Consider the following 27,222-nt stretch of genomic DNA (forward strand, 5'->3'; position numbering starts at 1 on the left):
AAGGGAGACTGTACATTCCAGGAAGATTATCTTATCTATTCCAATGTTAAACCACCAGATTGGACGGTCTCCATGGAGACACACTAGATAAGTTCAGATATTGACTTCCTCTTTGCTAGACTACATCCCCCCACCCTCTCTCAGGCCTCAAAATCATTCCCCAGAGGGCACTATCAGAGTGCATTATGCTGCTGTTCACTCTCCCTCTCTCTCTTTTACTTTTTTTTCTTCACTCTTTCTTTAATTAGTGTCTGATTAAGTCTGGGAAGATAAGGTACAAAGTTTCCATTTAATTAAGTAATCAAAACAAGTAAGGGATACATGAAAACCCACTAAGGCACAGGTCCTTGAAGAAGTGAGGTTTAATACCCTTGTGGTAGCATGTTGTTGCAGGTGTAATCTAGGGACAACGCTCCAGCAATGATGTGATTCCACTAAAAGATTCAGGAGATCACTGGGCTGAAAGGCTCTTCCCAAAATGACATTATTGAAGTAGCCAGCATTGTGGGATTGCTAGAATACTGATGCTAGCAGCCTACTTTAAATTCCTCTACCCTCCCAAAATGTTGGTCTGCTCATGTTTCACTTTAGATTTCAGTAACTTTATTATCCTTAAAAGGAAAATTGGTTTTCAGAATTAAAGGCCTCTGACTTCACATCTCCGATCATGCAATTCTTGATTCCTATCCCAGGGGCCAATGCCAAGCTGCGCTACCAGATCACGTCTGGCAACACAGGCGGTGTTTTTGACATAGAGCCGGAGGTGGGCACAATCTTTATTGCTCAGCCGTTGGACTATGAGCAACAGAAGAGATACAAGCTCCTGGTCCTGGCCTCGGACGGAAAGTGGGAAGACTATGCTGCGGTGGTGGTCAACGTGGTTAATAAGAACGACGAGGCGCCTGTGTTCTCTATGAATGAGTACTATGGCTCAGTCACAGAGGAGCTGGACGGGTCACCAGTGTTTGTGCTGCAGGTGAGTGGGTGAGATGTGAGTGGCTAATAAGACCTTTGACACTGCAGTCTTTCATTAATTATTGTCTGTTTAGAGATCTGAGTTCTTTTTAAAGCAGCCACTTCTCAACTTTTGTTCACAGTAATTCAGTTTAGTTACTGTTAATCTGTAGTGACCATACAGTTACAAAATTGTTTCTTTGTTACTACTCCATCATAAGAGCAACCTAGATGATTGCAGAATTGTGCTTTCTTTTAAAGCGTGCCAGGGTTTTCACTTACTTAGAGGGCCAGGAGGTAACATTGCCAGTGTGATGGATCTTGTCTGGGGATGGACTCTCAGCAACATTCAGAAGCAAATCTAGGGCTGCTGGAGCCTTTTCAGAGGCCATTTGCAGCAAAGTGCCCTAGTGGAACTCGTTCCATTTCATTTAGGTAGATAAAAAAAAAACACATAAATGGGCTGCCTAAGAATGTCATAAGCAAGGAATACCCTGGTGACTGCTGAGAAGAGATGAGAAGCCTCTTATACCTTGGGTGGGTGGATGAATGAATTTCTGCTCTACTTTTTGTCTTTATCTCTCCAGGTGACAGCCACTGACCCAGACAAAGATGCAGACCAGGGGGCCATACGCTACTCTATTCACGGCCAGGGGGCAGAGTCCCACTTCATGATCAACGACATCACTGGGGAAATGTATGCCCAGCGCACCATGGACCGCGAGGAGCGTGCCGTCTGGCGCTTTGTTGTCATGGCAACGGACGAGGAAGGCGAGGGACTCACCGGCTTCACAGATGTTATTATCAACGTGTGGGACATCAATGACAACGCCCCCACCTTCTCCTGTGCACCTGATAATTGCCACAGTAGCGTGGCAGAGAACTCCCCACCCGGAACGTTTGTTGTGGAAATGACAGCGGTAGACCTTGATGATGCGGCAGTGGGTCAGAACGCCATCCTCACCTACCGGATTACTGAGAATGCCCGCAACGCAAACAGTGTCAACCTTTTCTCTATCGATTCCAGCACCGGCACAATATCCGTGGCAGCCGAGGGTCTGGACCGGGAGTTTGCGGAGAGCCACCGGCTGGTAGTGGAGGCCCGGGATGGCGGGGGCATGACAGGCACAGCGACCGCCACAGTGGTGGTGACAGACATCAACGATCACGTGCCAAAGTTTAGAGAGGACTGGTGCGGGGCCCGTGTGTCTGAGAGCAGTAATCTGGACGCATCTGTTCTGGAGTTGAGTGCCGTGGACCCGGACGCCGGCACTTACGGACAGCTGGCCTTCACCGTGGTGGCAGGAGACCCGGAGCAAAGGTTCTACATGGTCAGCCACCGGGTGGAGCAGAGCGGCACTCTGAGACTCAAGAAGAAGCTGGACTACGAGAAGCCAGGAGAGCAGCGGTTTAACCTCACTGTCAAGGTGGAGGACTCTGACTACTCCAGCCTCATCCACTGTCTGGTTCTAGTGGAGGATGAGAATGATAATGCCCCCGTGTTCAACCCCAGCTCCCACCTGCTCTCTCCTCTGCCTGAGGATGTACCTGTAGGAACCAGTATCATCCAGGTGGCAGCCAGTGACTCAGACTCAGGCCTGAATGGGGACATTTTGTACAGCATCTTTCCCGAGTCTGACCCCTATGGACATTTTACAGTCAACCGAGCTGGCGCGGTCACAGTTGCCAGACCGCTGGACAGGGAGACAGTGGCAGGATATGAGCTGGTCGTCATGGCGACCGACCGGGGTACCCCAGCGCTGACCGGCAGTGTCACGGTCCAGTTGCCGCTGCTGGACATGAATGACAACGGGCCAGAGCTGGAGGCAGCCTATACCCCTGTGCTGTGGGAGAACACCCCAGCCCCTCAAGTGGTGTGGCTCAACCATACCTCAACTCTGCTGCACGTTGTGGACAGAGACTCCCCAGAGCATGGGCCTCCTTTCTCCCTCTCCCTGCCCCCACCTTACTCCACTGACTTCCACCTGCAGGATCACGGGAATGGCTCTGCCACGCTCACGGCACTGCGGAGATTTGACAGGGAAAGGCAAAGGGAGTTCCACCTGCCAGTGATAATGATTGACAGCGGCCATCCACCAATGACAGCCACAAACACGCTCACTATCACCATTGGGGACCAGAATGATAATGCCCATCAGGCCGGGGAGAAGGATGTGTATGTGCATAGCCGCAAGGGTGAGTTGCTCACTTGCTCATTTCATTCTCCTTGCCACTTATTTTTCACTACAGAGTTTTGTACTGCAGGAAGAGCTTGAGTGAAGGGGGGAGACCGAGGGTAGAGCTGTAGGGAGAAGTTTTCACTCCCATACCTGTTCAGTATAGTCTGGAATTCATAATTGTGCTCTTCCTCCTTCATTCTAACAGTGTTTTGTTATGGTAATGTCGTTGTCAAATCCTCTCTCGAGCCCTCAGCACATTCTTCCCCAGCCAACCCCGTCTATGCCTGAAGCTCATCTGAGCATCACATTATGATCAGCACCATGGTTTTTTTATTTATTTATTTATTTTATCCTCCGGGTAAGTTGGTTAGGTATGTAGGCTTGTTAGTGTTTTGATCGCGTACTCAGCTCCACAGCAGTTTTGGTAATTGTGGAAAACAGGGGCGGCGTGACTCATCCAGGCTGCCATTGTTTACCCAGCTACAGTACTCTGGCACTGCAGGTCGATAATAACATAATCCATACTGAGATAGCCCCACTTCCTTAAGCTCCACGCTCTCTGAAGTGGAGCACTGAGAGCCTATTCATTCCAGCAGTGGGGCTCCACAGTTATGAGCATAATAAGTAGAACAGAACACAAGAATGCAAGATAAGGAGAAGAGAGGGACGAAAAGATAAGTGTTGGCATCAGCAGATTCTGTTCAGACAGAATCAATGTGTGCTGTGTCTGTGTGTGTGCGTGCACGCGTGCATGTGTGTGTGTGTGTGTGTGTGTGTGTGTGTGTGTGTGTGCCCGTGTTTACCTTGAACAGGAAGGATGGCCACTGCGGCACTGGGGAAGGTGTATGCCCCAGATCCTGATGACTGGGACAACAAGACCTACACCTTGGAGACGAGCGCAGCCAAGTAGGAACTCTCTCTGTTAAATGCACTTAGTATTCCTTAATGCAATGCTGAAATGTAGCTACAACTGTGCTGTAAATATCAACTTGTACTTTAGCAGTTTCAGGCAACAATGCTAAAACAGTGACTTTCTAGCGATACAAGCAGAACAACTGCCAACAATGCTGAGTTTGCTAAATAAAATGTGAACTCAAAGTGTTTCAAAGTGTTTAGGCCTCATTTCTCCAACAAGGCCCTGAACCAGCTTTTTCAATGATATTGCTCCTTTAGAGACATGCCTAACAGGTACTTCTCCTAATCTTAGATCCAATTCCCTGGCCTCTAATATAAGGAACACTTTCCAAGGGGACTTTAATCACAGCAGTCAACAGTGATTGCTGCTCTGGAAAATGCAATCAGATTCAAACAAACTAAGCAATCTCAGTATGCTTGTATAATGTTCCTAGATGAAACAGCCATAGTAGCACAGCTTGGCTCTGTCAGGGACCTTGTGCAGCTATTCAGTATTCATACCCTCAAGATCAGATTAGAAATACCAATTGCATATTTTTTTTTATTCATGTAACAAATTCTGACAGTTACTATGACAACTATCGAGCTCTTTTAGGAGCTTTTGGAGCCAAAGAATTTGCCTTTTTTCATCTTGGCTTTTTCTCTTTTTCCATTTCTTTGTTTTTTTTTTTCAAAATTAATTTGCATTCACTCCCTGTGGGAGTAAACCCAGGTGCGTCTGACCAATTCTGTCCTCGTCCGTTGACCATCTGTCACTCATCCTCCACTGAAGCAACCCTCTTCTCTCCTCTTCACAGATACTTCAGTCTGAACCAGAGCTCAGGAGTGCTGACCATCCGGCAGAACACCCCCGCTGGCAGCTACTGGTTGCGGGTGGGGGTGTCAGATGGGGTGTGGCCAGACGTGATGTCAGGGGTCAGAGTTCATGTCAGAGAGCTGGAGGAAAAGGCCATCCTGTCGTCAGCCTCCCTGCGTTTGACTGGTACTTCTACCAGTAACAGTAACACACCTGATGGACTAAACATTTTGGAATAAACAATGTCTGCGGTTCAGCAGTTGGGCTCATGTCGTTGTGATGCTTAGTGATGCATTATATCTGAGTTTGACCTGTAAGATCTCTCACTATGTTCTCTGAGTCTGAAAAAACATTGAATATTTTAGTTTATTAGCAATTAGTTTTTCCCTTCTCCCGTCTCGCTCATCTTCCCGTCCACAATGAGCATGCTTTCTCTTGCTGTCGCTACTGTTGTTGTTATGGTGACTCTGCCTTTATGAGGCTAATATTGAAAAAGACAGCATCTGCCATAGGCATGAATAAATTGATACTTTTCATTGGATGATTATCAGGTTGTCAACCCAGTTAACGCTGAAATAATAGGCTGTCATGAGAACGTTTTATACTTGCACTATTCAATGTTTCTAAGCATTCTAAAGCGACCATTCATGCTGCATATGGGTAATGGTTTCCTTACTCTTCTTCAAAATTCTGAAGTTTATGTTAGGGTCCTCATTTTTCTATCAGTCTCTCGGAGCAAATCATAGTTGTAAAGGTCAGTTTGGAAGTGTCAGGTAAAGTCCTTGACATTTAAAAAGCCATTCTGCGAATAGAGTTGAAGGCTATTATGGATGCCTGTGACTCCAAGTCATTATCATTTTTGGAGATTAAAGATGACTTCCTCCATTCACCCGATATTATTGGAAGGTGGCATCACAAATCTGATTGATGGCGGGGTCATGAAAATATTTCATGCATGAGACAAGAAATATGTTTCAGAAGGGAAATAAAAGATGGATTTTATTTGAATGCATCACGGCTGTTTCGGCTTATGGATGGAGTCAGTGAGGCTCGGCGAGGATATGGATCAATGAGAGGAGATGTTAGGCTGCTAATGGAATCGGGAACGCGGTAGACTTTGATCAACTCTTTAGCTGTCATTGACAGTTCAGTAGCTCTTATTGCCTGAACCCCTTCTCTCTTTTTGTCTACTGAAGGCATCACAGCTAGAGAATTTATCGACTCCCATGTCGAGGGGAAGAGTCGGCTGGAGACGTTCTGGGACTTCCTGTCTGAAGCCCTGTCTGTCAGGCCGGGAAGCATCAACATTTTCAGCATCGCAGACAGAGGGGAGAAGACCCTGGACATCCACTTCTCTGTGCTAACCGACAGCGGCTACCTGCACCCAGAGAAACTGCACGGTGTCCTCGCCGCACATAAAAAGAAGGTACTATATAGCAACTCGTCTTATAGATAGAGATCAGTGCTCATACATCAAGTGATACACTGAGGAGCTTGAGGGGGAGAGATAACAGGGCTTTTATCTGCCCTTTTATTTTCCCACCAAGTCTCTGCCTGTTTAATACCTGGCCCTGTCATGTCTCTCTGTCTCTCCCCTCAATCTCTTGTCTATCTCTTCTTTCCTCACTCCCACATACTGCCTCTCTTCCACTTTTTGAGTCTTTTAACCCTTTAACTTAAATAACTCATTCTTCTATATAATTTTTTCCTTCCTCTGTCATTGCTAACTGTGTGCCATTCTACTTTAAAACACACAGTTATAGAATATTGAATGTAGGGCTGAAAGATGTTGACTAAAAAAAAAACAAGTGATCCCGTTAAAAAAAATATTGTGCTTGATTCATGGACCAAAGATTACCTGGTGCACTGAAACACCTTTTTTTGGAATCCATTTTGCACACTCCTCTCTCTTATAACCAATTAATTGCAGTCTCTGCGATTACGATTTGGATTTATTTTTTATTAATTGTTCAGCTCTAATTGAAAGCAACTATGTAGGGTAATATGTATAGTATGCCTTGCATTGCTCCTTTGCATTGTATGTGAAACCCTGTTGTCCTTCCACCATGTATGTTAGTGTCTGCTGGATAACCCTGTCAGTCAACATGTCTCTGTACCAATGTCACCAATCCCTGACGCCCCTCTTCCCTTCTCTCACTCTCTGCAGCTGCAGTCACTGCTGCGTGTGAATGTTAGTCAGGTGCAGGTGGATGAGTGTGTGTACGCGGACTGCAAGGCAGCGGGTGGCTGCTCCACGCACTTGAGCATCAGTGACACGCCCACCCTGGTCGACTCGGGAAGTCTATCCTTGGTCTCAGTCAAGGTGACGTCCTTGGCGGTGTGTGGCTGTGCCGCCAGGGAAATGACCCACCAGCCCTGCTCCTCCTACCCCAGCAACCCCTGCCTGCATGGGGGGACCTGCGTCGACGCCCACAATGGCTACAGGTGAGAGGCATGCAGCAAGTAGGGAGAGAGGTGGTTATTGTTCGGGAGGGCTACTGTTGGAGGAAGCGTCAAAAAACATAGGTCAACAAGGCCAGGACTTTCCTGAGGTGCTGCAGTCTCGTGTCTGCTCCTGTTAGACTCTCAGGAGTGACATCTGGGAAAAGGAGCGCAGAATTCCTAACAGCGCCCCGCATGAGGAGTCACGTCTCCTTCACCTGTAACTTGACCTGACTTGCCTGAACCGCTGTGATTTGTTGTCAGCTGAATAGACAGGAGCAGGATGTGTGTGCTTTCAAAAGGCTTTGGTCTGTTTGCCATGGAGAGGATGTACATGCATGTGCAAGTCATTCTGAAGACTGAAGTAGGTTGAAGGGATAGAAATTCATATCGCTCTAGGTTATGCTTACAAATAACATTCTTGACTATAATATAAATTTTTTACTTTTCTATCATGCTTTTTATTGAGTGAGGAATCTATAATAAATAATTGCTATAACCTTTGAATCAAGCCCATTAGGCAGGACCTTGAGTGTTAAGCATGAATATTGACTATAAATATAAAGGCCTTCGCCTAATATATAGAGGAACACAAGGGAGGTTATCACAGAAGAAACAGTTTGCAGTTAATTTCACGCAAATATTAATGCCCAGATTAAATAAATATAGGGCAGCGGGATTAGTACAACTCCTGCCATCCTCCATGCTCACCACTTCTCAAAATCTCATTTAATACCATTTACATGAACATGCGACTTTGTCCAAGGCATCGTCTGTGAGAGGGGGATCTCCAGAAGTCTTTTTTTTCTTCCTATATTGTCTCTGCTGCAGTTGATCTGCAGGCTGTTGTACCATAAGAAGAATATCTCCCCATATGTGCTATATGGACCCTCATGTGAATGCAGTACAAGCATAAAGAATCCAATTTTTGGTTCTAGCTTCTGCAGAAAGAGCTTAACAGGCCGTCTCAGACAGCGGCTGATCAGATATTGTCAGTCAGAAGTGAGAAAAACATGCCCTGCACTGCTCGATTTGGATTGGCATTGCTCTCATGAGTCACATGAAAGAGCAGTGAAAGAGCGAGGTGCTGTACTCCGTGTGTGCATATGTATGCATAACGCTACACTCCGCCTAAGCCGTCCCTTCGCTGTGTATGGATCAGTATTCCTGACATGTGTAGCCCCTCTGCAGAATAAACAGCGTTGGGGAGAAACAGCCCCTAACAGCCTCAGTACACAGAGCTTTCCTCAGACACTGCATGAAAATAGATGGCTTTGACATTATCAGCAAAGCCAGCTCGTCTCACATGCCTCATGCAGCAGAGGGGACGGGATGAGATCAGCCGGTCCCTTCCATCCCCTTCATCACAGTGATTGAAAGGGTTTTCATCATGGCGTGTATCGCTTTCTTGATATATGATGTTTAGTTCTTTTTTTTTATTATCAATATTTACCATTTACTTACCCATTGTACACACAAATCCACTCAGGCATGAAACCACTCATTTTGTTCTAGTTAATACTTCTGCGAGAGCAGCGATCCTTAACAGTCTCTCATCAAAGTAGATAAGAACAAGAAGAGGCAATCGCACAGAAATGCCTAACCCCTTCATAATACCTTTTAAGAGAGAGAGACAGACAGACAGACAGAATAAGAGAGAAAGAGACCAAGAAATCAGCAGTGGTATGGTGCAAAGAAAAGTAAGAGAAATGGAATTAATTATCTTCCAACAAAGGAGATGTGATGTGCGGAGCAGGAGCCGTCTCCAGAGGGCTCAGCCCAGGCAACTGTGGTAGATAAAGAATAGAGCAGAGGAATGCTGTGTTCATAGCTAATTGATTTAATGTAGAATTGAATATTCAGAGCTTCATGGCTAATGCAAAAGATCAGATTAAAGCTTGGCACCCCCGACTCAGTTTAGCCAGCATTTGTTCATTGCTGACTGTTGACAGCCAGTGTGTTTGAGTCTCTGGCAAGCCAAAGCCCCCGCCGCTGTGAATCAATAGGACTGTCACGTCCACCAGGAAAAGTCACCACACAACGATCCAGAGATAGGACATTGTGAAGATTTCTAAGAGCAGAAAATATGATTGGAAAAACATTGATTGTTTTTTCCCTGCATTTGTTATTTTGCTTTCAGCTACCTACTTTTTATTTGTCAAAATGGTCATTACAAATACAATTTTTATGGGTCAAGAAGCCATATAACAGACCATGTTTTCCCATTAAGAAACATTTTTTATCATTTAATGTTTTTTACTCCGATGTGCTACAGGTGCCAGTGCCCCCCGCAGCTTGATGGTCCCGAGTGTCAGCAGACGAGACTTAGTTTCCTTGGCAACGGCTATGCCTGGTTTCCCCCCATAAGGCCATGCTTTGATAGCCATCTTTCAGTGGAGTTTATGACGGAGGACGATGACGGGCTGCTGCTGTACGCCGGCCCACTGGCCACTCTGCTGCCTGGAGACCCCGAGGACTACATGGCCATAGGTAAAGAATGATTCACGATAATTAGATGTGTGCCATGGGGCCTTCGGGCTGTTATTGTGCTTAAGCTTGGAACTTCATTTTATGCGTTTAATTACTGGATGGTAGCTAATCAGATATATGGGGCAAATTTTCTCTGCTCGAGTGCTGCTAAGGGATATGGGCACTTACTCTACAGAAGTATAGGCACCTAATGCGCTGCTACGGGGGCAACCCTGCTTTAATGTTTAATGTGAACGTAATACTTTGTTTATTCCTGTAGGGAAATTCTCTTTTCTCTTGCTCCTCATAAGGAGGTCAGAGGTCAGGCTGCGCTACAGAGCAGCAGCCCTGCAGCTGGTAGGGACTCAGTGTCTTGCTCAAGGACACTTCAGCAGGGGGGGTCTTGAACCTGCTTAGTAGATGCTAATTAAGACCATGACCATAGTATAGTAGTCAAAATGGTTAACACTTCATAATAATGGTAGACAAATAAACTTATATTAATGAATTAATACATTAACTAATGCATGAATCAACATGGATTAATGCATGAATGAATGAATGAAATATCAGGAATTCACAAAGCTCGAGTCAAACCTTTGTTAACTCACTTTGTGGTAATAGTGAATTCATGGTCAGTGAATGCTTACCCCCAATCAATGATTCATTTGCTAATCATTACCAAATTTTGTATCATTGCATGACTTTACTTGAGGGGGCGCAAAACAATTAACTTACCATGAACTGTGTGTGAGTTGATCATCAGGCATATGTTCAAATCAAAGACATGTACATATGTTAGGGTTAATACTCCTGTCAGTGCCCCTGACCAAGGCACTGGCAAAAAGAACTGGAGGTGGTCCCCGGGCGCTGTACTGCGGCTGCCCACTGCTCCTAGTGTGTGTATAGGATGGGTCAAATGCAGAGGACAAATTTTAAGTATACAAATACAAAAAAAAAGACAAATACAAATGTTTGTGTATCAGCCCATAGTTGTGTATCATACAGCATGTAATTGAGCTGCACAGCCACATTTACAGACACACACAACCTGCAGAGAGCTTGTGTTGTGCTGTAGCTGTAGAGTGGATCTGTGCAGGCAGCGACCCGCATTGAGCCTGAAGAGGATCGAAGAGGGGAATGATATGCCACTGTTGGCTGATTTATAGCCCATTTCATCCCCCTATTTAATGCATATATTAATTACATCGTTTGTTGACACCATTAATTAATGCCAAATCATTATATACAAAGCCATTAAATCACCACAAGTAACTAATGGTGACCAAGGTATGACTCATTCGTTTGGCGGTGTCGAGCTTTATGAATTCTGTGATAGTTCATTCATTAAGTCATGCATTAATTCACGTCGATTCATACATTAATTCATGTATTAATTCATGTTTATTTGTGACCTTTATTGTAAAGTGTTACCCAAATATTGTTAGGATGTCTTAAGCGTAACATTTCAGTGCTTCCCTAAGTGCGCTGAGATCAAAAGCAAATGAGACTTTGAAGGAGCCTCGTCGTTTCATTATTCATGTTACTTATTGATAGAATGAGATGGACAGCGATATCTTTTGAAATAAGCTGGTAGACCTTGGCTGAGTGATTATGAGTGAATTCTCACACTCTCACTACCACTACTTATTGTTGTAGGTATTGACCCAGGATGGTGGTGGTGGTGATGATGATGATGATGATGATGATGATTTAAGTAGTCCAGTAGGCAATTCTTGTACAATTCTTTCTAAAATATGAGTCCAGTCCGAATCAATAATATTTTGATAATCCTTTAGCCGTCAAGGGACAAACATGCTCAATCTCTCTCTCTCTCTCTCTCTCTCTCTCTCTCTCTCTCACACACACACACTCACACACACACACACGCACACATACACATACATGCAGCCTCCAACTCATTATATTCTCTTCCCATATGATTTCATTTCCTTCATTGGAGCTTTTTATTTTTTATTTTTAATTCCCTTGTCATTTGTCAATTGTTGTTCCGCCATTTCCCACCATGTTGTTCCAGGTGTCATTTAGATTCTCCCATACAATCTAGTCGTGTCATCTTGTCATCTTCATTTTTTGTCGTTGTTTTGTCTGTGCTTTTATATGCCCCTTGGGGTTTTTTTTATCTTGCCTGCACAAACTAGTAATTTGCATCTCTTCTGTGTTTTTTTAGCTTTGTTGTTTTTTTCCTGACATTGCTTCTATATTTTGACACCGTGGATGTAAACTAAAGTAAACCAAACATGAGTCTTACATTCTAAAACCTACAGAATTTTTCTAAAGACTTTTCCTGACTAACCTTTTCACTCGGGCACAATAATGACCTTTGTTTACGTCAGAGTATATAGTGAGTGTTAATGTTGATGTCTCTCTTCCTCAGAGCTGATTGGCGGGACACCCAGTTTGAAAATTAACCATGGTTCTGGGACCCTGGTCCTCCAGTTGGCAAACAACATTGGGGTGGCTGACAGACGCTGGCATCGCCTTGATGTGAGGAGTAATAGCAAAGTAAGAGAACCACACTCATGCTAGCCCTATTACCTGCCATTCTCTCCCTCTCTTTTTCTCTCCTTATATGGAAGAGAACGTCACATTAAAATGCTGGAATTTGGTGAGTTCCTTCCTCAAACATGCGTACTTCGTAGTCCATCTGACGTGATTGTCTGACCATAGAAAAGGTGAAAAAGAAATGTAGCCTACATTCACACACCCACATGCACAGCGGTTTATGACCCCTCTGCTCTGCTCTCTCCAATTTAAAGGAAGTGTACTTCACTCTCGATCGATGTTCCAGTGCAATCGTCATGGAAACGGAAGGCGTGGATTCGTGGGCAATGACCGAGGATCGCTCGTCTTGTGAAATCCGAGGGATCACGCCCAATAGGGACAGGTATGATCTACAGTCAAATGAGACAAGTGTGATCAACGCTGCACACTAGAAAACTAAGGGTTCATTGGAGGTTCTTCTGAGTTCCAGTGGCAGCCAATAAGAATCTTGATGAACCCCCATATGTTAGAGGTTCAGGGTTTATGAATCCTTAAGAATCACTTTTTAAAATGCTATTGTAATGTCTTTTATGCTCATTGTTTTGTGGTGTAAATGAGATGTATGTAGGAGTTTATGATGTTGTACAATGTATAGAAACACCATTACCATTAAAATTGCTGCTAATTTGACTTTTGCTGAGTTTCAGTGAAACATATAACATAATATAAATAATCCAACCATTAGCACTCTGTATTATTCTGCGAGTTTTTGTCTCCTATTTTTGCAGCCAGTTTTGAAAATGCCAGAGTTGCTGTGTGCTGACAGACAGTTCGTATTTTAATCATTTTATACAAGTGGAATTTAATGGTCATGCATTTGTTTTCAGCGTTTGTGACAAAGGACTAGAAGAAGTTGTCATATTTGTTGTCGGAAAACAGCAACGGTTATGACAGTTTCAGTAAGAGGAATGAATGGGGAATCTCCTTATATGGTGCCCGCCTTCGCTTTTTTTTTAGTTGCATCCTTTTCTGTTTCTCTATATTCACAGTTGTATTTCTTCCCCAGGTACCTGAATGGCAGCCATGTGTTGCAGCTGGGAGGGATCAACGAGAACATATCGTATGAATACCCACAGCTTCAGCACAAACACTTTGCTGGATGTATGCGGAACCTGGTTGTTGACAGCAAGGTATGGAGCAAGAAGAGTTTACGTCTCAGCCTCGCATGCAGATTGCCACGGAGAGACCTGTTTATGAAGCCTGTTATGGATGAATAGATTGCAGTATAAGAGTTCTCCTTTGTAACTCCTCATTCTTGACCTGTTTGGATACCCGGCTGCAAGGGTGCTGGATGACTCCACTTCAATAGGAATGTAAATGTGGCCTCAAGGCTACGCTGGAAGACCCGGTGAATGCTGATGCCGCTCACTCATCACTTTCTCTTCTAGTCAAATTCTCTCTCTCTCTCTCTCTCTCTCTCTCTCTCTCTCTCTCTCTCCCTCTCTCTCTCCCGCTCTCTCCCTCTCTCTCTCCCTCTCGGATTGTGAGTCTGCAGCTAAGACACCTTCACATCTTCTTCTGTTTTTGCAGTTCTCTAGGCCCATAGTTCAAGCCAATATTTGTAATTTATTAAAAGGCTGTGTATTAAAGCTAACATTGTAATAATAATAATCTAATTTAAATCTAATAACATACTGTAGAACTTGTTTATAAAAATGACTTTTCATTTGTGTCTTTAAAGAAAATCAGACATTGCAAATCGTATTCCACAGGCAGTGTTCAGCAAATCTCTCTGTCTCTCTCTCTCTCTCTCTCTCTCTCTCTCTCTCTCTTTCTCTCTCTCTCTCTCAATTCAATCCAATTCAATTAAATAAGCTTTATTGGCATGACAGTTGTGTAACAATGTTGCCAAAGCAAATGTGCACTGCTCATCCAGAAAAATGAAAGAAACGCAAACATACATTTGTCTCACAAAACAGACTCTCTCTCTATCTCTATCTCTCTCTGTTACTGTTACTGTTTCTGTCTCTCTCTCTCTCTCTCTCTCTCTGTCTCTCTCTCTTTCTCACCCTCTCTCTTTTCTAAAGGTATTATATAAGACTGATATTCACTCCGGTTGATTACTTTGTGATCACGTTTCCTTTCACTCATCTACTTTGATTAAAGACTGAGATTCTCACCCTGTCTGTTTCTGTCTCCTTTCCTGTCTTCCTCCCCCTCCTCCTCCTCCTCCATTCAGCTGTATGACCTTGGCTCCCCAGCTGAATCCTTCAACAGTGTCCCAGGATGCTCTCTCACTGATGGCCACTGCACCACCATGGAGCAACTCCCCTCCTGTGGCAAGAGGGGTCGCTGCCACGGAGAGTGGGGGTCCTTCAGCTGCCAGTGTGAGCCGGGGTATACAGGGCCACAATGTGACCAAGGTAGGCTTATAAAATTGCTTTAAAATGTTTTATGGAAAAGTACCTGTTAAATGTCTATGGATTTTTGTAATAGTAAGTAAACCTCACGAAGTATACAATCCAAATGGGTGATATGGGAAATCTTGAATTCCGCCACCCCACTTTGCTGCTGCAATGCATTTCCTGGAAGATAACTTTGCCTTACATAAATTGCCTTTACAGAACAGCAAGCACACGCTGTAATCTCCTTATGTATGTTTGCGTATGTGTTCCATTTAATTGAACACGTGATAGCAATAATTGAACACGCCTTCTGTCTGTTTGATCGACAAGCGGCTCCGGAGTTCTCCTTCGACGGACGGAGCCACGTTCAGTTCCAGCTGCTGTGGTCTCTGCCCGCGCGGCAGACCCAGGTCCAGGTCGGGGTCCGGACGCGTGCCGCCGGCGGTGTCATCCTCAGCCTGCTCTCCCAGGAGCAGAATGAATACCTGCGTCTGGAGGTGAGTCACGGCCGGTCACTCCCCTCTTATTGTGTTGTTTGCGGGCCCCGACACAGTGATTAGGGCCCAGACAAATGAATGCTGTGAAGGCTTGTCGGCCTGATAGAGTGGCTAATATCAGGGTTGGAGACAAAGGGGTGGATACCGAGGGGGCTAATGAGTGACATCTGTCATCATGTTCTCAAAAAGGTCTTTCAGCAAGTCTGCAGATTGCTGCTATTGAGAGGCTGCGATTTCAAAAATTAGGCCTACTCTATTCAAGGTTATTTCTGTCTCTGCCTAATGTTGCAAGCACAATTCAGTCTGGCAAGAAAGCAATTGTGTGTGCTGTTGTTAATGTTCCCTTGTGTTTCGAGGGCAGAGTGGTCTTAAGAGAAGGTCAAATCCCATGCTCTGTGCTTCAAGCCTTTGACACTCGCTTTAAGTGGGGAGCTCAAAGTCATGTATGCATGCTGGTTGCCTTGCCAAAACTGGAGTGGTACTCACACACAATTGACAGAACATTTCTTCAGCAGACAAGCCTGCCTCACTTTGCCAAAACTCCATAATAGCAAGCCTCTCCCCCCGACACATTCCTGAGTGTATATGATGCTAGTGTTTCTCGTCTGAGCCTTTCGTCTCATTGACAGGCAGAGTGTGAACAGCACCTGGGAGTAAATGGCTCTGCTCGCACTGTCACTCTTGGCTAACTCACAGGTCATCTGTTTGCAGTGAACCTGTCTCCTTTATGGTATCTCACACGCCAGTGGTCCGTCTTTGAAAACATCTTGTGTGCGTGCTTGTATGTGTTAGACAGCACTGGTTAAGCACTTGTTCCTCTTTGGGTCTTTACAATGCATGAGAGAAAACACTGTTGTCCTTTTCTCTCGTAGCACTCCCACAGTGACAGGGAAAGGAAAAGGCTGTAGCCTTTACTGTATGTGGGCTGTGAAGCCTCTCTGTGAAACCCTCTCTGGAGCTGAGTTGGTGAGCTGTATAAAACATCTGATGTCTGTCTGCGGCAGCATGCTGAAGCGTTTTCAGCTTGGTTGTCTCAAAGCTCTTAGAAACACTTGAGCACAAGCCTGGTGTGTCTGCCGACAACAAGCCCTAATTTAAAGGGCTGTCTCTCGACCCTTTTTTCTCTAAAGGGTAGAGATGGGATAGAGTGCACACTGAATAAATAACCAGACATTCACACAAAGGTTACCAGGGGCTAGCTGGGTATAAACAGCATGCGGTCTTCGAAGGAGGATGGTGTCTCTATATAGAAAAACATATATCTATTAATGCAGTCCTTGAAGGAGGTGTTCAAAAGCCACTGGATTGCATTACTCTGTCAAACCTCAGTAACCCCAACAACAGCATAACTCTAACAGACTTTCACTTTTATTTCTGTATTATTTCTTTTTAAATACGCTTTGACATTGAAAAGCCTAATAGAAATTCAGAAATTCAGGTTTCAGAAATTCGCTAGAACATTTTGTGCTTTAGCGATGATTGTGCAGATCTCTGGTGGCACTGCAGAAAGTTTTTGTAATCAGATTCTTTGCTAAGTATTGATTGAGTCCTTTGTCCTTTGCTCATTTTTGTTGTGGACTTGAGGGCAAGACGAGGCACTGGGGAGAGCACAGTCAACTATTACTGTGTGTGTGTGTGTGTTTCGGTTTGTGTGTGTATGTGTTTCAGTGTGTGTGTGTGTCCAGAGGGAGGGTGCATTTGAGATGCCCATGCTGAGGGAGCAATAGTTAATGCAGGCCGGGCTGAATGCATTACACACTGTATTGAATTATCTTGCCCCACTGTTTCCAATTAAGGCTTGGACATGTACAAGCTGCAGTTATGGGAACCCCTCCCTGCTTCAGTCCATTGTGTTCGCTCATCCTTAACTGCTGAAGATAATTGTTGTTTCTTGTATACCCTCCTTCGGGATGACTCTTGCTACTGCCATGTAGTGCTGTGTACGGTAGCTTTGCTAAGCATCATGGTTGCAAAATTGCTGAATTAATATTTTCCGCTGAATTTCTCATAGCATTTTTCTGGCAGGTCTAACTGTAGACAATCTTTTGTAAATAGTTCAGTTTCACAATTCTTGACTACACAAACTACAAATTCCACCTTAGCGTCCTTTCTTCACCATGGGAGCCGGCCTACTTCTTGTAATGTTGTTGTGCTCAGAATTTGTTTTTGCCCATCAACAAAATATAATATAATATAGTATGGCAGGAGCCAAAGTCTGTCAGTTTAGAAATTACTGCTGCTCATAGCTTTTGTGTATCATCCTTTTCACTATTTTTCCACACAACCGTATCAAGCCCTAGAAACCACACTAGCTCAGATAGTGATACTGTAACTGATGACAAAGCAGGCCGGCTCATATCAGCTGGTTTAGACTTTCTACAGTAGCAGAGCTTTGCTAATCCAAACTCCTCAAGAATGGAGGTCACCAAAAGATTGAATTTTCCTTATTTTGTGCATGCTTCTTCGGTTCACTGGCCTGTTTGGAAGTCTGAATTTCAGATGAGCAGCCTTCGGCTGTATGTCTTAGGTGTTTCAGGGTCTGCTGGCCGTCTTCTACAACCTCGGAGATGGAGATTACAACCTCACTCTGCCCTTCCATCACCTTGATAACGGAGACTGGCACGAAGTGGAGATGGATCGCTATGGCAGAGAGTTCACCCTGCGACTGGACGGAGGGGGCGGGCGGCGGGAGGTAACGGCCTCTCCTGGGCGGAGCCAGGAGATTATCATTGACCCGTCGGCGGTGATGCTGGGAAACTCCTTCCCCTCAGGATACAACCGTAGCTTCCTCGGTAGGTACTCACCTGTTTTTGGGTGGAGAATGAAAGAAATGGAAATGGATAAATACTCGGATGAAAGATGGTGGACAGATGAATAAATGGTTGAGTGGAGGAATGAGCAAATGAACAAATCGATGGATGATGGATCAACAGATGGATGGAGTGAATGAATTAACAGATCAATTTATGGATGGACGAATCTGAATCTGGATGTATATCCATTGACAAAATAGTGGATTTCGCAGCATAACTTATGTACCTCTTAAAATTCATGGACTGATAAATGATTCAGTGGTTACCCTTACCCACGTATCTCAACAGTTCACAGTTTGGCCCAAAGGTATTTTTGATGCCTTAGTTTTAAGCAGATGAAGTGTGGAGGATTGGAGTCAGTGGCACTGATCTGTATATAAATGATGTGTTACACCTTATCCGCCCCACAGAGTGAGCAAACTAACCAGCAGAGAAAATATCCTGCAAAACAGAAGTCCATGCTGACAGCTTAGCCTGGGGCTATTTATATATGTGTGTGTGTGTTGGTCTGTGTCAGCAAGTTTGTTTATGTGTATCAACCAGTGTGTATGTGTATTCGAGTTTACGCCACTGCCGTTGTGTAAATGTGTGTCCATAAAAGATTTTGCCTGAGGACTGGTGTCCTAGTGTCTCTTTTGCCATGGTAAACACTCAGTTTTCTCTCTCCACCTCTCCCTCCCACGGTCTCTCACTCTCTCCCCCCCCCCCACCCCCCCCACCCCCCCCCCCGCTTCTCTCCCTTGAACTTTCTCTCCCGCTTTGCCAGGCTGTTTGCGGGATCTGAGGCTTAACGGCCGCTCCATGCCTCTGGACAAGCAGCAGCCGTCAGAGGGCCTTCAGGTGGTCAGCTCCCAGGGCGTGTCCCTCGGCTGCCCTTCAGAAGCCTGCCGAAAACACCACTGCTCTCCTCCCTTTATCTGCGTGGATCTCTGGAGGCAGCACGAGTGCAGGTGCAGTAAATATAAAGAATAAATAATAACCCGGGCTCGTAACGAGGGCTTACAGTACTCGCAGTATGCAGGAATGTATTGTAGGGCCTACATATTCACTTGCAGACATTCAGAGACACACATTGCACACAGCAGCCCTGCTCTTGATAAAATGTACAATGGCTGCTTAGAAATCGCCCTAACAAAAGATATAAAGACATTCAGTACACAATACACACATAGGAAGCCACAGCAAAAGAAGAAAATAAAAACATACATCTGGCTACAAATAATATACTATATGCATAGAACACATACTGTATATAATAATTTCTGACTGGTTAGATATGGGCACATTGTCCTGTATTTTCCTACTGCAGCCTCCCAAGCTAAAAACACAATATCCTGTAACACTTCAGATGGAAGTGTCCACCAGATGGCATAATGTAGCGGCTAGCCACAGTTCGGCCAAGTTCACTCCTGTTACTGTCCAGGTCTAATGGTGCGTCAGCCTTAGTGAATACGTACCACATTGTAACAGCAGGGACCGTCAGTCTCTTGGCTGCCTCTTTTAAACTCTCCAGGACCAGGTATGTCTCCTCTCCTCCCTGGCTGTGATCTAAGACTCACAACCAGTTTGGGGCTCTGCAGCACAGTGGGATGTCCACCTTCTGTGCTCGCAGCACAGCCTCAGGTTACGATGCACCGAGAGACACGGGGAGCGGGGGCGAATGATATGCCGGGGATATTTCGTACAAATACTTGCTTAAGAGGCTGCTAGTGTAACGCCAATCTGTGTCTCTGTCTCTCTTTCTCGGTTATCGTACAATCGAGACAGTGTAGACTCAAGAGAGCGCAGCTTTTGTATTTGATATAAGTGGTGTAGCACCTAAGGGATTTATTTTTATGGTGTCAGCTTAGCTTTCATAGCTCTGTTGAATTCGGTGCGCTTTGTATCTGACAGGTTCCCCAGTGTCTCCCTTGTCCGTGCTTTAGTTAGTTACCGTCTCCTGTCTTGTCTCTGCACAGGTGCCCCCCGGGCCACATGACCAAAGAGAGCTCCTTGGGCAAAGTGTGTGTGTACACGCTGTGCGCCAGCCGGCCGTGCCGCCACGGCACCTGCGTGGCCCACTCTCCCTCGCGGTACTCGTGCCACTGCAGCGAGGGCTACCGGGGGCGACACTGTGAGGTCACGCTGGCCATGTTTCATAACGAGGATGGCAACAGCCTCAGCGTCAGCTCCATGTTCGCCATCAGCATCTGTGTCCTGGCCTTCCTAGGTAGCTATGTCGACTACGTCATCTTCTACCTGTGGTAGCCGAACGCCGTCTGTCTGCATCTCTGTGTTTTTGTCTCCTGATTTAAGTGTTTTCATCTTTAATACCTTTCTTTTCATCTTATGCCGCCTTTTGTTTTTGTCTCTGCAACATCTCTGTTTGTTTTCATCTTCACGCTGTATGACTCGCATCCTGTTTATCTGCAACATCTACTGTTTGATTTGTTTTCCCTTCCTGTTTGGTGCTGCGAAATCTATTCATGCACATGTATTGCAGCTGTATTGATCTCCTGAGCTGTGTCAGGATGTGATTTCTCCATGGGAGGTAGTGGAAACAAGAAACAAAGCATAGCGATGGAGGAGAAGCAGGGGAGGGAAGCACTGTACTTCTTAATTTGCGATTCACAGGAAAGCTGTAAAAGTCCCCGGAGGATCAGGGAGTTTCTTTATGTGTTTCTTTATATTTCTCATCACTTTAACGTCCCCTGTCTGTTCCGATGTTCCGCTACGACTACACAAGTCATTTTCACCCTCAGCCTTACTTTTTTATCTGTCCAACTTGTTTTATATCCCACCATCCTCTCATTTCACTCCCCTGTTGTCTGTTTTTATCTTTCCATCCATACTTCTTTGTCATTTTCTTTTTGCCCCAGCCAACCTAAATGTGTCCGTATCACTGCTGACACATTTTGAGCTTTAGTGTGGTGTACTGTGTCTGGAGCTCTGTGTGTTTGTGTGTGTGTGTGTGTGTGTGTGTGTCTTGCATGCTGTAGCGTCTGGAGCTCTCACTACCCTCTGTAGAGCCACACTGCTGTTTATGAGTCTTTCTGTCACAGGCAGGCTTATAAAACGCTTGGGCAATTCAATACAGTGTCCCTACCTCTATAACTGACTCAACATTCCCCCAGGGCATGTGGCTAGTATTGGAACATCAGTTATCCTGACACTTGAGAGTGAAACTTATAAAGCGGTCTTCAATATTTGATAATGAATTCAAAGATGATAAAGTGTGGCCTTGGCATCATTCATGAAAATTCATGTGTTGCATGCTAAATAAAAAAGGGGGCGCAGGCATTTGAAGCTTGCCCACTGTCGCTGATGAGGCATTTATATTCAAGGCTCAAACTTTTCACCTCAACAAGAATCACCGACTAATCCATAATATAATTCAGATTGGAAATAGGGGGCTTTGCAGACTGTTATTACATTTTCACAGCTCGTAAAAAAAGAAAATCTTCTCTCAATTTTAAAGCAAAAACGAAGAGAAGCACACAAACCAGTTCTACCTTATGATCAACAGTCCTTATGGCTGGGTCTGGAACTGAAATAAATCCAGCTGTGGGCTTTAATGAACAGCCAGTTATATGTAGTTGTTTAATGATGACCCTCATCACCACTGCAACCACTATCATAAATACACACACACACACACACACACACACACACACACACACACTGCACACACTGAGCGGGACTGCTGGCTGGGTGCTAAATTAAAGTGGGACTCCTACTCCGCCTCAACCAGCATTAAAAGTTAAACTGATCATCCATTATTGAGTTTTACATAAGCCATCACCGACCAGCCAGAATGTGTGAGTTCAGCATGTGCCACTGTCAGAGCCAGACGTGCCGATGTCTCACCATGCTTCATTAGCCCTATTGAAAACAGAAGGTTCACCCTCTTTATCATACCAATGAATTTGATATTGTACTCGGATATTGTACTTTCAAAGAATGGAAGAAATTATTTTTTTCTACATGGAGTCTGGACACCAAATGATGATGTAAAGTGCCTGTTCTCTTTTTTTTTTCCTTTGCGAAATTGATAAATAAATTATTTCTCAACTCTTCCCATCTCTCACCTGTCTCATTTCAATTTCCTCATATCCTTCACTGCCTTTCATTTTTTTTTTCTCACAACATTCCATTGACATTTCATTCTATCTGAACTCCTGTTGTAACTATTCCTCATTAACCTCAGATTTGTGCCACCGCGAAGGGGTAAAGTGTTTTTCATCAAGCTGGGTTGTAGCTGTTTACACTGCGCTCATTCATAATGCGCGGTCCGGCCCGGGATAACATCGTAACACCGTGTTCATGGTAGTGGGTGGAGGGCTAGGAGGCAGCAACATTATGGATTGATGAATGACTTCAATGTTTGTTCTCCACCCTGACTGATATTGATCTTTCTGGAGATGTAGCTGCACACCGCTGCACACCCAACTTAGGGCAGCAGTGGCTGCAGGCACAGGGGGCTCAGAGCGTGTGTGTGTGTGTGTGTGTGTGTGTGTGTGTGTGTGTGTGTGTGTGTGTGTGTGTTAGTGTGTGTGCTATGTGTGTGCTATGTGTGCAAGCTCTAATGAATTGCTTGTGCATTTGTATGTATTTGAACATGTAGTTGGCCTTGAGCATTCCTGTACTTGTGCGTGCGTCTGTGTGTGTGTGTGTGTGTGCGTGCGTGTGTTAGTGTGTGTTAGTGTGCGCTTGTGCTGTATGTATGTAAGCTCTCATGAATTACCTGGAGCAGGTAATGCTGGAGGTGGGGGGTGGGGGGGTGGGGTGAGGGGGGGACGGCCGCTGCTGGGCTGCCGCCTCATCGAGATTCTGGTGTTTTTCTCCGAATCGCCCCGGCACAGTGGTGAAGAAGCCGGGTCAGCTGATCAATACTGCTCTGCCTCCACCCCACACTGAGGATGGCTGGCTGAGGATTGAGGGGGGAAGCTCAGAATCTCACTTTTCTCTCTGATATGAGAGTCGCATAGAAATGGAAAGGGTAGTAAACAGCAGTTGCGGTGTTACAGCACGGTTCCCGGGAGTGAACGGTGTGATAATAAAGAGCACATTATGATTTTTAATTGAGGGGACTTTTGTTATGGTGGGGCTTTGCTCTGTAGGTTGTTTGTCTCAGGGAGTTGTTTTTCTGTTTTCGTCTCTGAATACCTGCCTATTTGTGCGACCCCAATGAGCAGTCGGTACATTATTCTCTTTCTACGCCATTACTTTAAAAATTCAGTCTAATGTGATTACCCTGCATTTCTCAGAGGGTTTCCAATTAAACTGATACTTACAACACACCAAATAAAGTATTCCAGTTGAAATGGATCCCATCTAGTGTGAGAGATAAAAGCTGAGGCCAGACAGAGGCCAGAGAGGGGCTGAGAAATAGAGACACTGAGAGACTTAACGAGAGTGAGAGAGGAAGAGAGAGAGAGAGAGAGAGAAGCAGAGTGGGAACTTCCAATGTAGAGAGAGAGAGAGAGGGAAAAAAGAATTAAAGAGATAAAAAGAAAGAGAGTCAGTGTGAACTAGTAAAAACAGATAGCGAGAAAGGGAAAAAGAGAAAGAGGGATGGCAGATGGGAGAAAAATATTGGTTGAGATTAATGGACTTTAAAGGTCAGTCCAGCATGTTGTATAATTCAGCACACAATAGCTGTGATTGATGTGTATGCTTTAGGACCTTTCCTTCTCTGCTCCCGCAGCATTCCTCTCTGCGTTCAGCCGAGCCACTGAGGCTTTGAGTTTAAGCTGGGACGAGTGCAGATTCGGTTAATAGGTTTCCGAGGAACTGTGGTCTTTGATAAGACAGGAAACAGAGCAAACATCAAAGGGAATAGGTGGGAAGGCGGTGCTTTTGTTTCTAAGTATGTTCCATTAGTATGTCCTAACTGTACAGTCAGAGGTACTAATGTGTCTTGCAGGGCAAAATGAGCTAAAGCAATGTGATGGAGGCTCCCTGTACAACACTTAACTGTTATTATCATGCTGAGTTAAGTATTTAGAAGGATGTATTAATGTCACACTGCAGACTGGGGTGTTATATCAGACTGTCAGGGACAAAAAAAAACAACAACACAAAATACAGTCAGTGTCTCATTGCCACTTTCCACTCACGTTATACATTTAATTCACACCCAAGGATATGTTGTTGTTGCTTTTTTTCCACCTCGGAATCTCAATTTAATTATGTGAGAGGGCTCCCCCTTTAGCGGCTGTGCTAATCTGCTCTCTGGCGCCCCCCAGTGCTGATGCTGGGCCTGTTTCTGTACTCCTGCTGGAGGAGGCACAAGGGCCTGAAGGAGGGCGTGTACCACGTGTCCGCGCACCACGGGGAGTGGGAGGACATCCGAGAAAATGTGCTCAACTACGACGAGGAAGGTGGAGGGGAGCAGGATCAGGTATGACACGGAGGCAGCAACACACACACACACTGAGACTCTGATACACATTTGCGCTCATGCTCACACACACACTTGCTCACATATGTGCTTACTGCCTACACAGAAGGAGGCATGTGCATACACATACAACCCCCCCACCCCACCCCACACACACACACACACACACACACACACATAGTACTAAGCACAAATACTGCACTTTTTTAAGGGTTCTCATTTACGTGATCTATGTATAATAAAAAAATTCTGTATTTTTTCACTGATTAAGAAATCATCAGGGCAAGTAGTCTATTTCTTTGGCATCATACTATATTGTGGCACCTTTAGAGGAGACGTAGGATGAAAAAACACAAAAAACAAGACGGTAACATAAACAGGAACATTTGATAGTGCTTGGCAGCCAAGCAGAGAATGGTGTTTGTGGGTGCCTTGAAATTAACACCAAATATTGGTTCCCTGGAGATCTAGAATGGGACTCAATTAATGGAAATTAAGCAAGCAGATACCAATAGCTGTTAATGCCTCTATTTGTTTTAATAGTGCTGGTAATAGCAGTTTTCCCCCCTCTGCAATCAGATAATTAATTACTTGGCCAATCAATGATGCTGTTGTTGCCAACATCTCTTCCTAGACCGTGGATCTCCATCTCAGTGAGAGGAAGAGGTTCATTTGCTGGCAGCAGCATTAGCTGAGCAACATTGCTCTGAGCACTGATTGGTGTCATGTGGCAATGTTGTTTTTCATTATCTATTATACTCAAAAACAAAAAAAACACCTTCCCCTTTGTCTCTAGCCTCCTCTGTCTTTGCTCCTGTCTCCTCTACGCCTCTTCCCTCGCCCCCTTTCGCTTTCTTTTTCTCTCATCTTCTCTCTCTCCTCTCTCTCTGCTCTGTCTCAGAATGCCTTTAACATGGTGGAGCTGCAACGCTCCCTCCAGCCCAGCCCGGCACAGTCACTTCGGTACAGCTACCCACAATGCATCATCTCCTACCCGCAGACTAAGCCGCCCCAGGACAACAACAAGAAGGGGGTGCCTAACGGGAACGGGAACGGCAACGCGGCCATCGCCCTGCGCCTGGCCGTTCCCCCCTCAGAGACAGAAACCCTGCCGTCCCCCCTGACCTTCCGCCGCTCCCAGAAAAGCCTGTCCTTCTCCAGCCAGGACCTGGCCCGCTACCTGTGTGAGGTCATCAGGGACATGGAGCACCCGGGGGAGCTCGGTACCATGACCACACCGCGCCGTCCCTCGGGAAAGGAGCGCGGCCTGGCGGCGGTGCGCTCCCTCAGCTCCCTCAGTGCGACTCAGGGTTCAGAAGTCAGGCTTCAGGGGGCCCAGAGCCCCCGGCTGGACAGGTTCAAATCCCTCCGAGCTGCGGTTAGCGAGCTGAGAGGAGACTCTGCTGGCCGCTCCAAGACCCCCGAGGGCCAGAGGGACAAACTGAAGGAGAGCAGAGGGCAGCTGAACTGTGAGAAGAGTGGGTAAGGCTGCGCTCGGAGAAACGGAGCCGAAGGTTGTGAAAAACAACGTTAATCAGAAGGCGGTTGGGGAACTCCAAAGGGAGATAATTAAATGTGAGATACTCCGAGACTGGGAGGCTGCCGAGGGTGTATGTGAAGTCTGCTATAAATGTACTGTATCGATGAAACTTTGAACATTTCAACTCTTTGATATAAAAGATGTTTACTGATGAATGATCAGATGTGATGTATTGTTTACTTGGCATTGCACTGTACAGTATATATTCCACAGAAAGCACTTTTGGAAGAGCCCTGTGTCAAAACTATTCATGTCATAAAAGTCACAAGAGAAATGTGTGCAAGTAAGAAGGCAAATGAATTTCCTTTGACAGAGTTGGTTTCTTTTTGTTGTTAATGACTATCATGAAATCGTTTATGTGAAAAAATGATTTTGTTTCATTTGTATTTTATCTATTTCCTTTTAAATAAATGAATATCTTTGATAATATTTTGAGCTTGATCTTGTTCAAACACGCCTGAGTTCACATTTGTGATCTACACATCTCCGATCTTTGAAGTTCAAACCAACTTTCATCATCAAATGGAAAATAGTAAGGCTGCTTTTCTTGGCAGTCGAACTGCTTAACAGACACAAAGTAAAGTAAAACATCTCACAGATTTACAATAATGTGTTCTATATATTTCCAGTTCATTTGTCTACTTTTATTCCTGGCGGTGTGTTGGAGGACAAAATTCATGAGTAAGACTTGTGAAATAAACTCGGAACAGCTGCTCTTGTCTTATTCAGCCAGCTATTACCAGCCTCAGCAACAATAGGCTCTGATGAGGAGGACAAGTCAATTTCAGGATTAATCATTCATGTCCAGAACCCATACCCTCCTGACCTGAGCTTCTGGGAGCCTCCAACATGAACTCAGAAGCACGCAGCTCCCAGCAGGCCGCCCTCCTCCATACTTAATTGGCCGGCATTACTGGAGTTAAACAGCTGTGACACTGGAGCGAGCCACCAGGGAAGCGGGCCGGGCCGCTTCATGCAGCTGATGGTCTTGATATGTGCATCGCCTGTCTATCTTCCCCCTTACATAATGCATTGTGTTAAGCGACAGAGAGAATGCTAACAACTCTCTCTAGTTTCTTAAGCAGCCCCACATTTATCCATCTCACATTTATGAGATCTGGTACTGTATAAATATATTTAATAAGCAACTTGAAATAACAGAGTGAGCAGGGGGAAGAGCTCCAAGATCATTGCCACGTTCATGACGACACTATATCTGCTTCTCTGGATTATTATTACTATATTGTTAGATGCATGATATTGATCCAATGTTGTGAATGGTTCAATAATTATTAATCCCCAAGACAAATCTGTTGTATGAGTA

At 45.0% G+C, this 27,222-nt stretch overlaps 1 protein-coding gene across 1 annotated transcript in view; it reads left to right on the top strand.

The window, feature by feature from the left end:
* Window positions 1–25,844, top strand: part of LOC139649991 (neural-cadherin) — a 67,908-nt gene extending 42,064 nt beyond the window's left edge. The window contains exons 17-33 of the mRNA XM_071526516.1: window positions 693–976; window positions 1,542–3,150; window positions 3,947–4,040; window positions 4,847–5,031; window positions 6,042–6,271; window positions 7,013–7,290; window positions 9,563–9,777; window positions 12,155–12,282; window positions 12,537–12,664; window positions 13,328–13,451; window positions 14,501–14,684; window positions 14,997–15,163; window positions 17,691–17,955; window positions 18,743–18,926; window positions 19,935–20,185; window positions 24,204–24,358; window positions 25,260–25,844. Of these exons, the coding sequence (XP_071382617.1) occupies window positions 693–976; window positions 1,542–3,150; window positions 3,947–4,040; window positions 4,847–5,031; window positions 6,042–6,271; window positions 7,013–7,290; window positions 9,563–9,777; window positions 12,155–12,282; window positions 12,537–12,664; window positions 13,328–13,451; window positions 14,501–14,684; window positions 14,997–15,163; window positions 17,691–17,955; window positions 18,743–18,926; window positions 19,935–20,185; window positions 24,204–24,358; window positions 25,260–25,844 (5,066 nt within the window). The remainder of the gene's footprint in view (window positions 1–692; window positions 977–1,541; window positions 3,151–3,946; window positions 4,041–4,846; window positions 5,032–6,041; window positions 6,272–7,012; window positions 7,291–9,562; window positions 9,778–12,154; window positions 12,283–12,536; window positions 12,665–13,327; window positions 13,452–14,500; window positions 14,685–14,996; window positions 15,164–17,690; window positions 17,956–18,742; window positions 18,927–19,934; window positions 20,186–24,203; window positions 24,359–25,259) is intronic.
* Window positions 25,845–27,222: the final 1,378 nt, after the last annotated feature.

This window comes from Centroberyx affinis, unplaced genomic scaffold (genome assembly GCF_046629955.1).
Source record: "Centroberyx affinis isolate AG114_WGS23_722 - 3 ecotype Tasmania unplaced genomic scaffold, CSIRO-AGI_Caff_v1 ptg000111l_1, whole genome shotgun sequence".
In the NCBI taxonomy this organism is placed as follows: Eukaryota; Metazoa; Chordata; class Actinopteri; order Beryciformes; family Berycidae; genus Centroberyx; species Centroberyx affinis.